This window comes from Pristiophorus japonicus, chromosome 12, assembly GCF_044704955.1.
Source record: "Pristiophorus japonicus isolate sPriJap1 chromosome 12, sPriJap1.hap1, whole genome shotgun sequence".
Classification (NCBI taxonomy): domain Eukaryota; kingdom Metazoa; phylum Chordata; class Chondrichthyes; family Pristiophoridae; genus Pristiophorus; species Pristiophorus japonicus.
This window is the reverse complement of record NC_091988.1, coordinates 157,455,057-157,471,143: the sequence shown is the minus strand read 5'-3', so window position 1 is coordinate 157,471,143 and position 16,087 is coordinate 157,455,057. Positions and strand designations below refer to the sequence as shown.

The 16,087-nt window shown below is 45.7% G+C and overlaps 1 protein-coding gene across 2 annotated transcripts in view; it reads right to left on the bottom strand.

Moving 5' to 3' along the window:
* tti1 (TELO2 interacting protein 1) overlaps positions 1 to 16,087 on the bottom strand; it is a 38,759-nt gene that overhangs the window by 12,978 nt on the left and 9,694 nt on the right. For both annotated transcript variants that reach the window (XM_070896062.1, XM_070896061.1), the window contains exons 2-3: positions 7,528 to 9,879; positions 1,027 to 1,191 (exon numbers count right to left, since the gene is read on the bottom strand). In XM_070896062.1, the coding sequence (XP_070752163.1) occupies positions 1,027 to 1,191; positions 7,528 to 9,832 (2,470 nt within the window). In that variant the 5' untranslated portion in view covers positions 9,833 to 9,879. The remainder of the gene's footprint in view (positions 1 to 1,026; positions 1,192 to 7,527; positions 9,880 to 16,087) is intronic.

The window sequence follows — 16,087 nt, the reverse complement described above, 5'->3', positions numbered from 1 at the left end:
TGGTGATGGAAAGGATATGGGGGTGGAAGCTCAGCTCAGGGTTAAATGGTATGCCACGGTAGTGAAGAGTCTGGTTCAGCCAGACAGTGGTCAGGGAAAGAGTTGGTGGCTAAGGAACAGAGTTCATGGTGGGATCCAAAGAAAAGGGCTTTGGTCTTCCCAATATTTAATTGGAGGAAATTTCTGCAACAAGTGAGCTGATTTTTTATTTTGCTAGTCGGTTTTCCAACTGCAACACAGTCCTTCTCACTGCTTATATAATCCTCCGCCCAGCACAGCTGTCTGAAAGCTACATCAAAACAAAGGACATGCATTAACAGAGACTTTATCAGAGTTTATACAGCATGATTAGTCTGCCAGCATTATGCTAGCAATAGACAGAGCTAATGGAAAAATACTTTGTTGAAATAAGACTGTATGTGAAGGATGGCTGATTGGAGAAACAAAAAACACAAAGTAAGCTGATTAGGGGACTGTGCAGGGCTGATATGAAGAATTCTCTCACTATCACACTCAACAGATCACGTAAGCACAGTTCAAGAATTAAGGCATAAAGAGGGCTTAAACAAATATGAAAGGCGGAAACAGAATGAGAAAGGGAAAGGCGGACTGCAGTGAGGCACAATGAAGAGAGAGACGATTGCAGAAATGCCACTAAACAGATGAGAAGAGATTAAAGGATTAACTCAAAGTCAGGGCTATTCACAGTCAATGCATCCAACAGCTAATAGTTGGGTTAATCACAGGAAAAGCCTGTGTTTGAAGAGAGCTGTGAGGTCATGCAACTTAATTGAATTTTGAAGTACTTCCCAAATAAGACACACAATAACGTAAAGCTAAGGCTTGTAGTATGCAATCATCTTTAGAGTGTCAGTCAGCTACATAGATGTGACTGGATCACAGGCTCCTCTTATGTGACAGTCGGCTATATTCACTATGTGCCTGGAGGTTGATGGCCTCTATTGTATTAGAGATAAAATGACACGCCTTCACTATCTGGAAGAGGCATTCTTGTCCAGGAAATACCTGTTTTGTCCAGATCAATTTCAACATCCCCTTCTGCCAGATGTTTCTGGTGCTGATATTCCTGGAAAAAGCGCTGGATCTCTCCTGCTGTGGTACCAGACCTGCAGGCCGCATCTTGAGGTTTCTCCATTTTCTGAACCGGATCCTTAGGTGGAAACCAGTGAGCTGTTTTGTGATCAAAGATTAATAGGTTACTTTGTCACAGAATCTCATTAACTAGTTGAAGGGCTTCGAACAGCTAAAAATTTACAAATATTAAATAACATTTTCAAGAGCCATGCAGTTAAATTAGACCACAGATTCTGAACTTCATAGATTCATAGGAGAAAAGTATTCAGGGAATATCTAGCTGGAGGATCCACATCTCCATTAAAATTTTACCGTAGCAAAATTGCAGTGGCCATTTATAATGGCTGAAGCCTTTCAGGATATGGAGCACAAGTACCACACACTTCACCTTGGGGGCATTTAAAAAAAAATTTTTTTTAAACAAACACTTTTGATTATTAGTAATAAAAATATTGGAAATGAGTCAAAAAAGATTGTTTGACCGAAAGTCAAGAATCATCCATTGGGTAATGAAGAGTCTGTTCATTTTCTAACTGCGGTGCGTCGCAGGGATAGATGCGTCAGGCTACCGATGGTGGGAGCATGGGGGACGGTCGGAGATCATGTGATGAAACCTTCAGGAATATACCCAAGCAGAGCTGCCAACCCTAACCCCACTCCTGGATCAATGGAGCTAGCAACACAGAGTATTCAAGGGGGTATTGTACTGAGCAACAGTAGCAGATTTAGAACGCTGGAAATTTGCAGCACAAGAGGAAGTCCTTCAGAAAGAAAGAAAATAGCTTCTATTTATATATTTCAAAACCTCAGGATGTCCCAAAGTACTTTACAGCCAATGAAGCATTTTTGAAGTGTAGTCACCATTGTAATGTCGGAAACGCGGCAGCCAATTATCACGCAGCAAGCTCCCACAAACAGCAATGAAATAACCAGATATTTTTTAAGTGATGGTTGAGGGATAAACGTTGGCTAGAATATCAGAAGTTTCCCCCCCCCACCCCCGCTCTTCTTCGAGTGCCGAGAGATCTTTTACGTCCACTTAGAGGGCAGACGGGCCTTCGGTTTAATGTTTCATCTGACATATGGCTTCTCGGACAGTACTGCACTGTCTCAAGTCTCTGGAGCGGCTCTTGAACCCACGGCCTCATGACAGAGGCAAGAGTACTACTCTGAGCCAAGTGTCTATACTCTTTGCTAGGGCAATCGAAAATTAAACCCACTGCCCTTAACTCTCCTCATAGCCCTGAATCTTCCTCTGGTTCAAATATTTATCCAATTTTATCTGAAGAAATGCAATTGTTTTTTCCTCAATCACTACCTGTGGCAAAGGATCCATGCCGCAATAGCCCTCAAGTAAACACATTTCTTCTAACCTTCCTCCTTACCCCAGGTGACAATATTAAATTGATGACCTAGTCACTGACTCCCCAACCCGAGGAAATAGTATTTCCCTATTCACTCAAAACTGTACATAATTTTAAAAAGTTACATCTCCTCAGCTTTCTCTGGTCTAGTGGAAATAGTCTTCAGTATCTCGTCTCTCCTCATAACTGTAATTTCTCATCCCTGGCATCATCCTGTTGAATTTACATTGTATGCTCCCTATGGTTTTAATGCCCTTTTGAAAGTGGACTGCTCAAAACTGCACACAGTATTCTAACTGAGAGTAACTAATGTTTAATCTCTAAACTTGATCTCATCCAAAACCTTGCAGCCCATGTCCTAACTCTCATCAAATCCCGTTCACCCATGTGCTCGCTGACTTACATTGGCTCCCGGTCTAGCAAAGCCTCGATATTAAAATTCTCATGCTGGTTTTCAAATCTCTCCATGGCCTCGCCCCTCCCTATCTCTGTAACCACCTCAAGCCATACAACCCGAGGTCTCTTTGCTTCTCCAATTCTGGCCTCTTGGGCATCCCCTTTATTTTAACATTGGTGGCCGTGCTTTGAGCTGTCTAAGCCCAAAACTCTGGAATTCCCTCCCTAAAACTCTCTCTCCTTCTTTAAGATGCTCGTTAAAACCTACCTTTCATCACCTGTCCGAATATCTCATGTTGCTCGGTGTCAAAATTAATTGAGAAGCAATTTGGGCATTTTCCTATGTTAAAAAGGTGCTTTTTAAATTCAAGTTGTGGTTGTATATATTTTTCCTTTTGTTGTTTGTGTTTCATGCCCCTATCTATAAAACCCAAAATGCTGTTATTATGGCTTTATCTGCACTCACACTTTTGAAGAATATTTACTTTCAGTTTCAGGGAATTATGTACTTGAAGCATACCAAGTAACCATGAAATGTACAGATCAGCTGACTTACATTAACCTATAAAAAAGAGAGAATCTATTAACACTACAAGCTCAGCTTGCAATGCTGAACAAAGGAAAGCCAAGCAACTACAGAGAAGTAGCCCCAATAGTTAGCGACTCCCACTATTAATAGTTTTTACAACTGTTGTGCATCTGTAAAGCATGCACTCCCATGTTCAGCCACCAGGGAGCACATCCCCTGAAGTCCCAAGGGATCCCAGCATCCTTTGGGAGCACTATATATAAGCCAGCCCCTAAGGCCTGTTCCTCACTCTGGAGTGTCTTAATAAAGACTGAGGTCACTGTTACTTTAACGTCCCTGTGTGCAGTTTCATCTGTGTTAGGAACACAATAACTGGCGACGAGTATACGAATCCAACGCAAAGGTGCAGCAAATTGTGGGCATCCTGGAGAAATTCTCGGAGGGTGAGGACTGGGAAGCCGATGTCGAACGGCTAGACCAGTACTTTGTAGCCAACGAGCTGGACAGAGAAGGAAGCGCTGCAAAAAGGAGAGCGGTCCTCCTCACGGTCTGTGGGGCACCGACCTACAGCCTCATGAAGAATCTCCTGGCTCAGGTGAAACCCACAGATAAGTCGTATGAGGAGCTGTGTACACTGGTTCGGGAGCATCTTAACCCGAGGAAGAGCGTGCTGATGGCGAGGTATCGGTTCTACACGTGCCAGCGATCGGAAGGTCAGGAAGTGGCGAGCTACGTCGCCGAGCTGAGGCGACTTGCAGGACAATGTGAGTTTGATGGCTACTTGGAGCAGATGCTCAGAATCTTTTTTGTACTGGGCATTGGCCACAAGACCATCCTACGAAAACTTTTGATTGTAGAGACACCGACCCTCAGTAAGGCCATTGTGATAGCACAGGCGTTTATGTCCACCAGTGATAACACCAAACAAATCTCTCAGCACACAAGTGCGAGCAATGTTCATAAATTAATTGGAACTGTGTTTGTGAGCAGAAATGTACAGGGCAGAACGCACGAATCTGCAACTGCCAGCAGGCCTCAGGTGACCCAGATGACACTCAGTTCCCAACAAAGGATGAATGCAAGGCAATTCACACCTTGTTGGTGTTGTGGAGGCTTCCATTCAGCCTATTCATACCGCTTCAAAGGGTATGTTTGCAAGAGCTGTGGAACAGTGGGGCACCTCCAACGAGCTTGGGAGTAGGGTGTTTGCAGTCAAACTAGACAATGGATAAATTTGCAGAAAGCACCTGGACCAAACGAGGCTGCAGTTCACAGACTGCCCTGAACAACCCACAGCAGACACCACCTTTTTCGAGCCCACAACACACACCCAAAGGATCAACGACACCACCCAGGAAATCGAACCCATCATGCCCAACAGCCCAGGCTCACCCAGCAGCCAACAACACGCTAGCCCAGCAAGGGCACAGCCAACACACCAGAACAGACATTTGTACCGAGGTGGTCCACCAGGGAAAGAAAGGCTCCCGACCGCCTCACCTTGTAAATAGTTTTCACTTTGACTTTGGGGTGGGGGGAGGGAGGGAGAGTGATAGTGTATCTGTAAAGCATGCATTCCCATGTTCCGCCACGAGGGACCCTTGGGAGCACTGTATATAAGCCGGCCCCTAAGGCCTGTTCCTCACTCTGGAGTGTCTTAATAAAGACTGAGGTCACTGTTACTTTAACCTCCTGTGTGCAGTCTCATCTGTGTTAGGAACACAATAACAACCATAGAAACATAGAAACATAGAAAATAGATGCAGGAGTCGGCCATTCGGCCCTTCTAGCCTGCACTGCCATTCAATGAGTTCATGGCTGAACATGCAACTTCAGTACCCCATTCCTGCTTTCTCGCCATACCCCTTGATCCCCGTAGTAGTAAGGACTTCATCTAACTCCTTTTTGAATATATTTAGTGAATTGGCCTCAACAACTTTCTGTGGTAGAGAATTCCACAGGTTCACCACTCTCTGGGTGAAGAAGTTTCTCCTCATCTCGGTCCTAAATGGCTTACCCCTTATCCTTAGACTGTGACCCCTGGTTCTGGACTTCCCCAACATTGGGAACATTCTTCCTGCATCTAACCTGTCTAAACCCATCAGAATTTTAAACGTTTCTATGAGGTCCCCTCTCATTCTTCTGAACTCCAGTGAATACAAGTCCAGTTGATCCAGTCTTTCTTGATAGGTCAGTCCCGCTATCCCAGGAATCAGTCTGGTGAACCTTCGCTGCACTCCCTCAATAGCAAGAATGTCCTTCCTCAGGTTAGGAGACCAAAACTGTACACAATACTCCAGGTGTGGCCTCACCAAGGCCCTGTACAACTGTAGCAACACCTCCCTGCCCCTGTACTCAAATCCCCTCGCTATGAAGGCCAACATGCCATTTGCTTTCTTAACCGCCTGCTGTACCTGCATGCCAACCTTCAATGACTGATGTACCATGACACCCAGGTCTCGTTGCATCTCCCCTTTTCCTAATCTGTCACCATTCAGATAATAGTCTGTCTCTCTGTTTTTACCACCAAAGTGGATAACCTCACATTTATCCACATTATACTTCATCTGCCATGCATTTGCCCATTCACCTAACCTATCCAAGTCGCTCTGCAGCCTCATAGCATCCTCCTCGCAGCTCACACTGCCACCCAACTTAGTGTCGTTCGCAAATTTGGAGATACTACATTTAATCCCCTCGTCTAAATCATTAATGTACAGTGTAAACAGCTGGGGCTCCAGCACAGAACCTTGCGGTACCCCACTAGTCACTGCCTGCCATTTTGAAAAGTCCCCATTTACTCCTACTCTTTGCTTCCTGTCTGACAACCAGTTCTTAATCCATGTCAGCACACTACCCCCAATCCCATGTGCTTTAACTTTGCACATTAATCTCTTGTGTGGGACCTTGTCGAAAGCCTTCTGAAAGTCCAAATATACCACATCAACTGGTTCTCCCTTGTTTACATTGTTATTAACACTATTACATTGGTATTAAAAACAGAAAATGCTAGAGATACAGAGGTCAGTCAGGCTCTATAAAAAAAGAGAAAAGATAGCTTCCGACGGTTACAAGTCCATATTCTTCATCAGAACTGAAAACTAAAAGATAAACACGTGTTTGATGCACAGAGCTGCAACTACAAAACGTGTGGCTTACTGGCGTTTGATATGCAAAACTGTAAAGATACTATAGTCTTTACTAGCAGTCATATACCAGCGAGGGGTTTAAGACATGACCATTTACAATGCCCAAAGCTGAGATCTTCATAACGGGAGGCGAATTCTGTAAACAGGGTTTACCTTTAAGACCTAAAACACACTGCATTTATTATAAGTTTAACAGAAAGAGCCATCAAACTGGTAACCTGCCCTCGTACCATATTTCTGCCACAAGATTAATGTGGAGTAGTTACTCTCTCTAGTAGCAGAAACAATATTGCCATTTGCACCGCATTTCATAGGTCATGTTGGTTTTAACGGTGGTACTTTCTGTAAGCTCAGAGCTTTGTCATGACTGAAAATGCTTCCTTACTTCAGATTCAATTTAGTTCAGATTAGTTTTCATCTAAAATGTCTTGCTAATTTGCAAAAGGGGAAATTTACAAAATTGGCAGAAAACCTTTTGCTTCGAGCAGAATGTTTAACATCATTCCATCACGCCATCTTAATTATAAGAACATAAGAAATAGGAGCAGGAGCAGACCATTTGGCCCCTCTTGATCCTCAAAGAAAATCCTCATCTGTTTTAAATGGGCGACCACTTATTCTGAAACTATGCCCCCTAGTTCTAGATTCCCCCACGAGGGGAAGCATCCTCTCTGCATCGAACCTGTCAAGTCCCCTCAGAATTTTATACATTTCAATAAGATCATCTCTCATTCTTCTAAACGTCAATGAGTATAGACCCAACCTGCTCAACCTTTCTTCATAACCCCCTTATCTCAGGATTCAACCTCGTAAACCTTCTCTGAACTTCCTCCAATGCAAGTATATCCCTCCTTAAATAAGGAGACCAAAACTGTACGCAGTACTCCAGGTGTGGTCTCACCAACGCCCTATATTATTTTGGAACAGTATTCACAAACTGTGTGCTACATTCTAATACATTCTAATACTTCTTCCCTTGATGCACAACACATACCTAAAGCTGTCATTAGCGAATGGAGGACGGTGAAAATGAGCTGAGCCCTTACATCGTAGTAATGATCAAGAGACAGCAGCACATCCTGAACCACATCATCAACCAAAGGCAGGAGGCTGGCATCAGAATAACTAAACATGACGCTGATAACGCGGGGTGTGTGAGGGTGCTGCGTTAGTCTTCTTAGGTTGAGGGAAATAGTGTTCACTAGATAGTCAGAGTTCTGATTTATCAATTCCTGAAGTGAATCATAACCACAGGCTTGGCAAAGATCGACTAATGTCCTTGCGGCCATTTGATTAACAAACAGAGTCTCAGCTCCAACCTTTTCTATCACCGGGTAGAGAGATGTCATTAAAAGCAGACGGAATTCTATATTTAACACACGAGCAAAATAGCCAATTCCTTCAAGCTGGATGCAGATTTGCCAGATATTATTGTTCATAGTATGGACTGTTAGACTTTGATTCGAGTACAGGTAACCACTCCTGGATCCACCAGTAAAACCATGACATTTTGGTTGGTTTGTATGCGACCCGGTTTCATATTCTGACTCTATACTGGTTACCAAATGCCAGTTAGCCGCGCTTGTGTATTCCTCGATAATGGATATCACGGTTGCCTTTAAATCATCTGTACTAACTGGAGTTTCTCTTTCATGCAGAACATCCACATCTAACCCAGCAGCACCTAGCAACAGTTCGTTGATCACTAATGCAGCCTGTTTCCTGTACACTACAGATTCTTGGTAGAGTTCCATGAAATGATCCACGAGCAGATAGAGATTGCCATAGTAACCTAAAACCCTGCATATCTGCTGAAGTAATGCAAATACACGTTCTTCGTTAAAATACTTGAAGTATTTTCTCTGCGCAGCGGGCTTGCTCCATTTTCTTAAGTGATCCGAACCAGACAAGGGCTGCTGCAGCTCCTCTGCTTCAGAAGTCAATCGCCGTTCTTCCACAATTCTCACATCTGTAACATCCAGCTCTAGGATCTGCATCAGTGCTTTTGAAAGACGCCCAAGGTGAACAGTTGAATTTAGAACAACATTGACTTTATGGCCTAATAATTTTAAGTAGCCAACTAACAACCCCAAGGATGCCAATTTACTCTGGTCGTTCAGTGTTCTCATCAATCTCGGAAGAGCGGTTGCGAGTGCGTGCAAGTTCTCAGACAGCACGTCGGTGAAATCTTTGTTCTCGCACACCACACACTGCTCGGAGATGTTTCGCAAAACCTGACTGCATCTGGCTTGCACCTCTGGTCTCTCATCGCCCACAAATCCCACCAGAACTTCCAGCAGATGGCCAATGGATTGTTTGAGCGATTTGTTACAGCCGGACAATAAATGGTGAACTAGTTCAACCAATTCCAACCTCACTTTCCAATGTGTATTGCCAGCAGCACAGCTGCAGAGTTTCTGCAAGAGCACATCCAGCTTGCTTGCAGTGCTTTTCACCCATTCTGGTTTTCTGCAGACTACAAGCTCAGCAAGTTTACTCGCCCCTGCAGGGAGCATTTTCTTGTCATGCTGGTTCTGGGATAGTTGGTCGTTGGCCATGACTAAGCCCACCACCTTGTACCAAACCTTGATGGCATAGATGGTTACCAAGTGACCCTGTTTCACGTCTCCGGAGATAATGCGTGTCATTCCTAAAGTGATCCCAGGCAAAAACGAGGCAAATGAGTCTCCAACCTGAACCAGGTCATTGTTGTCAAAAGAACAGTGCGTATCTGGGCAATCACACTGTAAAATCAAGACCAGCAAACACTTCAGGGCAAGAATTTGGAGCTGTCTTGATTTTTCATGTTCAGCGACAGCTAAAAGCAGCGAGATAACAAACCCTTGGGTTGGAAGCATGTCTGGCTGGTACAGACTTAGTACAATGTCTCCATATGCTGAATGTAGCAGGGCAGTGAGTCCTTGGACAACAGCCATTTTAAGCTCCTCTGAGATAATGGCCAGCTGCCCATGGTTGCTTGGAGAGGACATGCAAAGGGAAAGGTCGGAGAAGAGGTCACGAAGAAGTTGCTGATTCTGCACACATGTTCTGGAAATAATAAAATGAATGCACTCCACCACACTCTGGACAAATCTGTCCTGCTTTAGACCAGGTGTTCTCAGAGCAAATCGGAGTGGAAACAACACATATTCCTGCAATTCCTGTAAGGCAGCATCTCCAACCTTCTGAAGCTGAGAGTGAAGGCACTGTACATTGTTAACAGTCTGCTCCTTTGTTATCTTAACACAAATTGGACGCAAGGCACCAAAAGCCTCTTTTGGGGTGTCAAAGATGGCCATAATGCTGTCCTTCTCACCCCTAACACTTCATCATCTGCTTCAACATTCTGTAAAGAAAAGAAACAGAATGTTATGCTCAATTTGCTGAACATTTCACACTATAGGATAATAAGAAATTCATAATGGGCTGAAAATGGTGGCCTCGCTGGTCCATACAGATTGCGCATGCACCTGGCGAGGCCTCACAAAAGCCGGTTTTCGGGGAGCTATGCGCTTGCACCGATAACCGGCTTTTCCGATGTCGAAATGTCTTGACAGATCCTACCCATCCCCGCAGGAAGGATGTCCAGGAAGTGGCAGAGATTGGGCTATTTGCCCAACTCATGCTCAGCAAATGTCCTTCAAACTCTTATGCCTGGTAAAAGCACATGCATACCCTACTTTTACCAGCGTAAGAGCTTTAAAACATTGACAAATTAAATTTAATCAATCATTCATTTTTATATTAAAAACCCTGTCCATTAAGGCAAGTTTATTTTTAACCCTATTAAAACATTAAAAATTTTCTCAAAAACACTTTTTCCCCTAAAACATTTAATTACAATCAATTTCAATTAATTTTAAATATGTGGGGTATTTTTATTTACTGTGCTGTGTTTCTTGTTTTAGGGGGCATTCTCATTGATAGTAATGGGAGCTCGTAAAATCAGAGCTCCCTTTATTTTCAATGAGAATATTAGATAATGATTGGTGGTCCAGGCCACGTGATTCCAGGATACGTTTATGTTTCTGGAAGACATCTTCCCATGTGCTGCGCAGTGGGCCTCCGACCGCAATCCTACGTTCCTTCGGGACCACCAGGTAGTTTCATAGATTACATCGGAGGTGTTCGTACAAAGAAAGCCTCCAACCGCAATTACCCCTCCAATAAAATTCAATTTTTATTAAACAACAGGTGGCAATGTTACTTTGGTGAAGTGACCAGTTAGTTTGAGTGGCATACTACCGTGTTAGTAATGGAACTACCTGTACCAACTGGATGTTTTTAGCACTTGCGTGAAATCAGTTAAATTGACACTACGACAACTACAGTATTAAAGGATTAGCAACCATTTAAAGTCTAAGAATGTGTGCTGTAGATATTGCAATCCAATGAATCACTATCATTTGCTAAATAAAGTCCACGTTCTCAGAATTTAAATGATTGCTAATCCTGTACTACTGTCACCATTTCACTGTTTACCACAGATCTCAGCCATGGCAGTAACACAGGTGGTACATTTTACTTCAATGCCCAGGGTTTAGGGAGGGAAATTAGCCAGAACTCCTACATCTCATACCATGAAGCAGCCCCTATTGGAGTGTGTTTGGAAATGGGGCTGAACATTAACCTCCACAAAGCTTCAAGTTAGTTTGTGATGCCACCAGTAGTGGAATAGTATCAATATATTCTGTCAAAGCTCACACAAGTTGTGGATACGTGAGCAAGGTACAGGATGGCATCCGGTACTGATGGAGATGTACCTCAGGAAGAAGTTAACTTCTTGAGGAGAAGGAAGAAAAACATACAAGAAAGGGGTGCAAAATCTTCATACTGACAAAAAAGTTAAAAAATTGGTAGTGATTGAAATAGTAATGTAAAAACAGTAAATTAAAAACCACTAAGAACTTGCCCATCTTCAATTGACAAAAAGTTTTTTTTTTAAAAACATACAAGCTGGCGATGAAGTTAGGAGAGTTCAGAAACTAGAGCTACACAGCCACCTAGTGCCCAAAGCCTGCAACTACAATATTATACTTAAACATGGCAAAATTCAAAGGGAAATCTTGACATAGCAATTTACAATAGGAAATGTTGTCACAAAAGGATGATGACAAATTGTGACAACAGAAAGGGGTTTGTGGACAGGAAGCACATACTCTACTCTAATAAATGTGGAGATAGAAACATAGAAAATAGGTGCAGGAGTAGGACATTCGGCCCTTCGAGCCTGCACCACCATTCAATAAGATCATGGCTGACACAGAAATTTCTAATGGAAAAGGTTGACAGGAACTGCACATATACACAAGATTATGTGTATATATGCAGATAGGAACATAGGAACAGGAGTAGGCCATTCAGTCGCTCGAGCCTGATCCACCATTCAGTTGGAGTATGGCTGATCTGCATCTTAACTCCAATGTAGACAAGCATGCAAACCTTCTGTCTTTTCATGGGCCATACAAGTGCGTATCATGGAATTTCAGCAGTCAGAAATAAAAGTTTAACATCTACCAATGAGGCAACAGCATTAAGTCCAGCCCTTTCCAAATCTCCCAACCCACGAAATTCAAACAGGATAAATTAGCAAGTAAGAAATATGAACACAAATAAGATAGAGTTCCTTGGGCTTCAAGGGCCTGATTTCCAGGTATTGGCAAAGCTGCAGTTCAGGCACCTCATACATCTCCTGCAACTAGAAAGGAAGGAACTTGCATTTGTGTAGCACCTTTCACAACTACCGGGCATCCCAAAGCATTTTACAACCAATGAAGGACTTTTTGACGTGTAGTCACTGTACCAACAACGTAGGTAGAAGGAGGGATGAGGTCCTGTAGGCAGACTTTAGGGAGCTAGGAAAGAGATTAAAAAGCAGGACTTCAAAAAGATAGTAATCTCTGTATTACTCCCGGTGCCACGTGCGAGTGAGTATAGAAATAGGAGAATAGAGCAAATGAATGCGAGGTTGGAGAGATGGTGCAGGAAGGAGGGCTTCAGGTTCCTGGGGCATTGAGGGCATTTCTGGGGGAGGTGGGACCTGTACAGGCCAGACGGGTTGCACCTCAACAGAGCCGGGACCAATATCCTCGCGGAGAGGTTTGCTAGTGCTGTTGGGGAGGGTTTAAACTAATTTGGAAAGGGATGGGCACCAGGATGTAGTATTAGAAAGGAGAAACAAAAGGCACAAAGGATTGGGAGAGCACTAAAGCAAAAAATATTAAGATGTTAGGTGGGGTCAGACTAAGGAGAGAACACAGGATGGTCTAAGATGGGTTTACACTGTATGTATGTGAACGCACGAAGCATAGTAAACATGGTTGGTGAGCTGCAGGCGCAAATAGCCACATGGGAATATGCATGGGCCCAAGTTTCCCCAGGAGTTGCTCCTATTTTTTTGGAGCAACTAGTTTTTTTTTTCCGAGTATCTTAAAAATCGCAATTCTCCCCATTTAGTTTGCTCCAGTTTAAGTGAGTTTGCTTTTTAGTTCAGTTTTTTTCCCCAAAAGGGGGCGTCACCAGCCACTTAAGCAAGTTTAGCCAGCGAAAAGGGAGAGGGGGGGGTGGTGAGAGAGAGAGAGAGAAGGCGAGAGAGAGAGAGAGAAGGCGAGAGAGAGAGAGAGAGAGAGAGAGAGAGAAGGCGAGAGAGAGAGAGAGAGAGAGAGAGAGAGAGAGAGAGAAGGCGAGAGAGAAGGCGAGAGAGAAGGCGAGAGAGAAGGCGAGAGAGAGAGAGAGAGAAGGCGAGAGAGAAGGCGAGAGAGAAGGCGAGAGAGAAGGCGAGAGAGAGGGCGAGAGAGAAGGCGAGAGAGAGAGAGAGAGAAGGCGAGAGAGAGAGAGAGAGAAGGCGAGAGAGAGAGAGAGAGAAGGCGAGAGAGAGAGAGAGAGAAGGCGAGAGAGAGAGAGAGAGAAGGCGAGAGAGAGAGAGAGAGAAGGCGAGAGAGAGAGAGAGAGAAGGCGAGAGAGAGAGAGAGAAGGCGAGAGAGAGAGAGAGAGAAGGCGAGAGAGAGAGAGAGAGAAGGCGAGAGAGAGAGAGAGAGAAGGCGAGAGAGAGAGAGAGAGAAGGCGAGAGAGAGAGAGAGAGAAGGCGAGAGAGAGAGAGAGAGAAGGCGAGAGAGAGAGAGAGAGAAGGCGAGAGAGAGAGAGAGAGAAGGCGAGAGAGAGAGAGAGAGAAGGCGAGAGAGAGAGAGAGAGAAGGCGAGAGAGAGAGAGAGAGAAGGCGAGAGAGAGAGAGAGAAGGCGAGAGAGAGAGAGAGAGAAGGCGAGAGAGAGAGAGAGAGAAGGCGAGAGAGAGAGAGAGAGAAGGCGAGAGAGAGAGAGAGAGAAGGCGAGAGAGAGAGAGAGAGAAGGCGAGAGAGAGAGAGAGAGAAGGCGAGAGAGAGAGAGAGAGGGCGAGAGAGAGAGAGAGAGAAGGCGAGAGAGAGAGAGAGAAGGCGAGAGAGAGAGAGAGAGAGAAGGAGAGAGAGAGAGAAGGCGAGAGAGAGAGAGAGAGAGAAGGCGAGAGAGAGGAGAGAGAAGGCGAGAGAGAGAGAGAAGGCGAGAGAGAGAGAGAGAAGGCGAGAGAGAGAGAGAGAAGGCGAGAGAGAGAGAGAGAGAGAGAAGGCGAGAGAGAGAGAGAGAGAGAGAAGGCGAGAGAGAGAGAGAAGGCGAGAGAGAGAGAGAGAAGGCGAGAGAGAGAGAGAGAGAGAGAAGGCAAGAGAGAGAGAGAGAGAGAGAAGGCGAGAGAGAGAGAGAAGGCGAGAGAGAGAGAGAGAAGGCGAGAGAGAGAGAGAGAGAGAAGGCGAGAGAGAGAGAGAGAGAGAGAGAGAAGGCGAGAGAGAGAGAGAGAGAGAGAGAGAGAAGGCGAGAGAGAGAGAGAGAGAGAGAAGGCGAGAGAGAGAGAAGGCGAGAGAGAGAAGGCGAGAGAGAGAGAGAGAAGGCGAGAGAGAGAGAGAGAGAAGGCGAGAGAGAGAGAGAGAGAAGGCGAGAGAGAGAGAGAGAGAGAAGCGAGAGGCGAGAGAGAGAGAGAGAGAAGGCGAGAGAGAGAGAGAAGGCGAGAGAGAGCGAGAGAAGGCGAGAGAGCGAGAGAAGGCGAGAGAGCGAGAGAAGGCGAGAGAGCGAGAGAAGGCGAGAGAGCGAGAGAAGGCGAGAGAGAGAGAGAGAAGGCGAGAGAGAGAGAGAAGGCGAGAGAGAGAGAGAAGGCGAGAGAGAGAGAGAAGGCGAGAGAGAGAAGGCGAGAGAGAGAGAGAAGGCGAGAGAGAGAGAAGGCGAGAGAGAGAGAGAGAAGGCGAGAGAGAGAGAGAAGGCGAGAGAGAGAGAGAGAAGGCGAGAGAGAGAGAGAGAAGGCGAGAGAGAGAGAGAGAAGGCGAGAGAGAGAGAGAGAGAAGGCGAGAGAGAGAGAGAGAAGGCGAGAGAGAGAGAGAGAAGGCGAGAGAGAGAGAGAGAGAGAGAGAGAAGGCGAGAGAGAGAGAGAGAGAGAAGGCGAGAGAGAGAGAAGGCGAGAGAGAGAGAAGGCGAGAGAGAGAAGGCGAGAGAGAGAGAGAGAAGGCGAGAGAGAGAGAGAGAGAAGGCGAGAGAGAGAGAGAGAGAGAAGGCGAGAGAGAGAGAGAGAGAAGGCGAGAGAGAGAGAGAGAGAAGGCGAGAGAGAGAGAGAAGGCGAGAGAGAGCGAGAGAAGGCGAGAGAGCGAGAGAAGGCGAGAGAGCGAGAGAAGGCGAGAGAGAGAGAGAAGGCGAGAGAGAGAGAGAGAAGGCGAGAGAGAGAGAGAGAAGGCGAGAGAGAGAGAGAAGGCGAGAGAGAGAGAGAAGGCGAGAGAGAGAGAGAAGGCGAGAGAGAGAGAGAAGGCGAGAGAGAGAGAGAAGGCGAGAGAGAGAGAGAAGGCGAGAGAGAGAGAGAGAAGGCGAGAGAGAGAGAGAAGGCGAGAGAGAGAGAGAGAAGGCGAGAGAGAGAGAGAAGGCGAGAGAGAGAGAGAGAAGGCGAGAGAGAGAGAGAAGGCGAGAGAGAGAGAGAAGGCGAGAGAGAGAGAGAAGGCGAGAGAGAGAGAGAAGGCGAGAGAGAGAAGGCGAGAGAGAGAAGGCGAGAGAGAGAGAGAAGGCGAGAGAGAGAGAGAGAGAGAGAGAAGGCGAGAGAGAGAGAGAAGGCGAGAGAGAGAGAGAGAAGGCGAGAGAGAGAGAGAGAAGGCGAGAGAGAGAGAGAGAAGGCGAGAGAGAGAGAGAGAAGGCGAGAGAGAGAGAGAGAAGGCGAGAGAGAGAGAGAGAAGGCGAGAGAGAGAGAGAGAAGGCGAGAGAGAGAGAGAGAAGGCGAGAGAGAGAGAGAGAGAGAAGGCGAGAGAGAGAGAGGCGAGAGAGAGAGAGAGAAGGCGAGAGAGAGAGAGAGAAGGCGAGAGAGAGAGAGAGAAGGCGAGAGAGAGAGAGAGAAGGCGAGAGAGAGAGAGAAGGCGAGAGAGAGCGAGAAGGCGAGAGAGAGCTAGAAGGCGAGAGAGAGCGAGAGAAGGCGAGAGAGAGCGAGAGAAGGCGAGAGAGAGCGAGAGAAGGCGAGAGAGAGCGAGAGAAGGCGAGAGAGAGCGAGAGAAGGCGAGAGA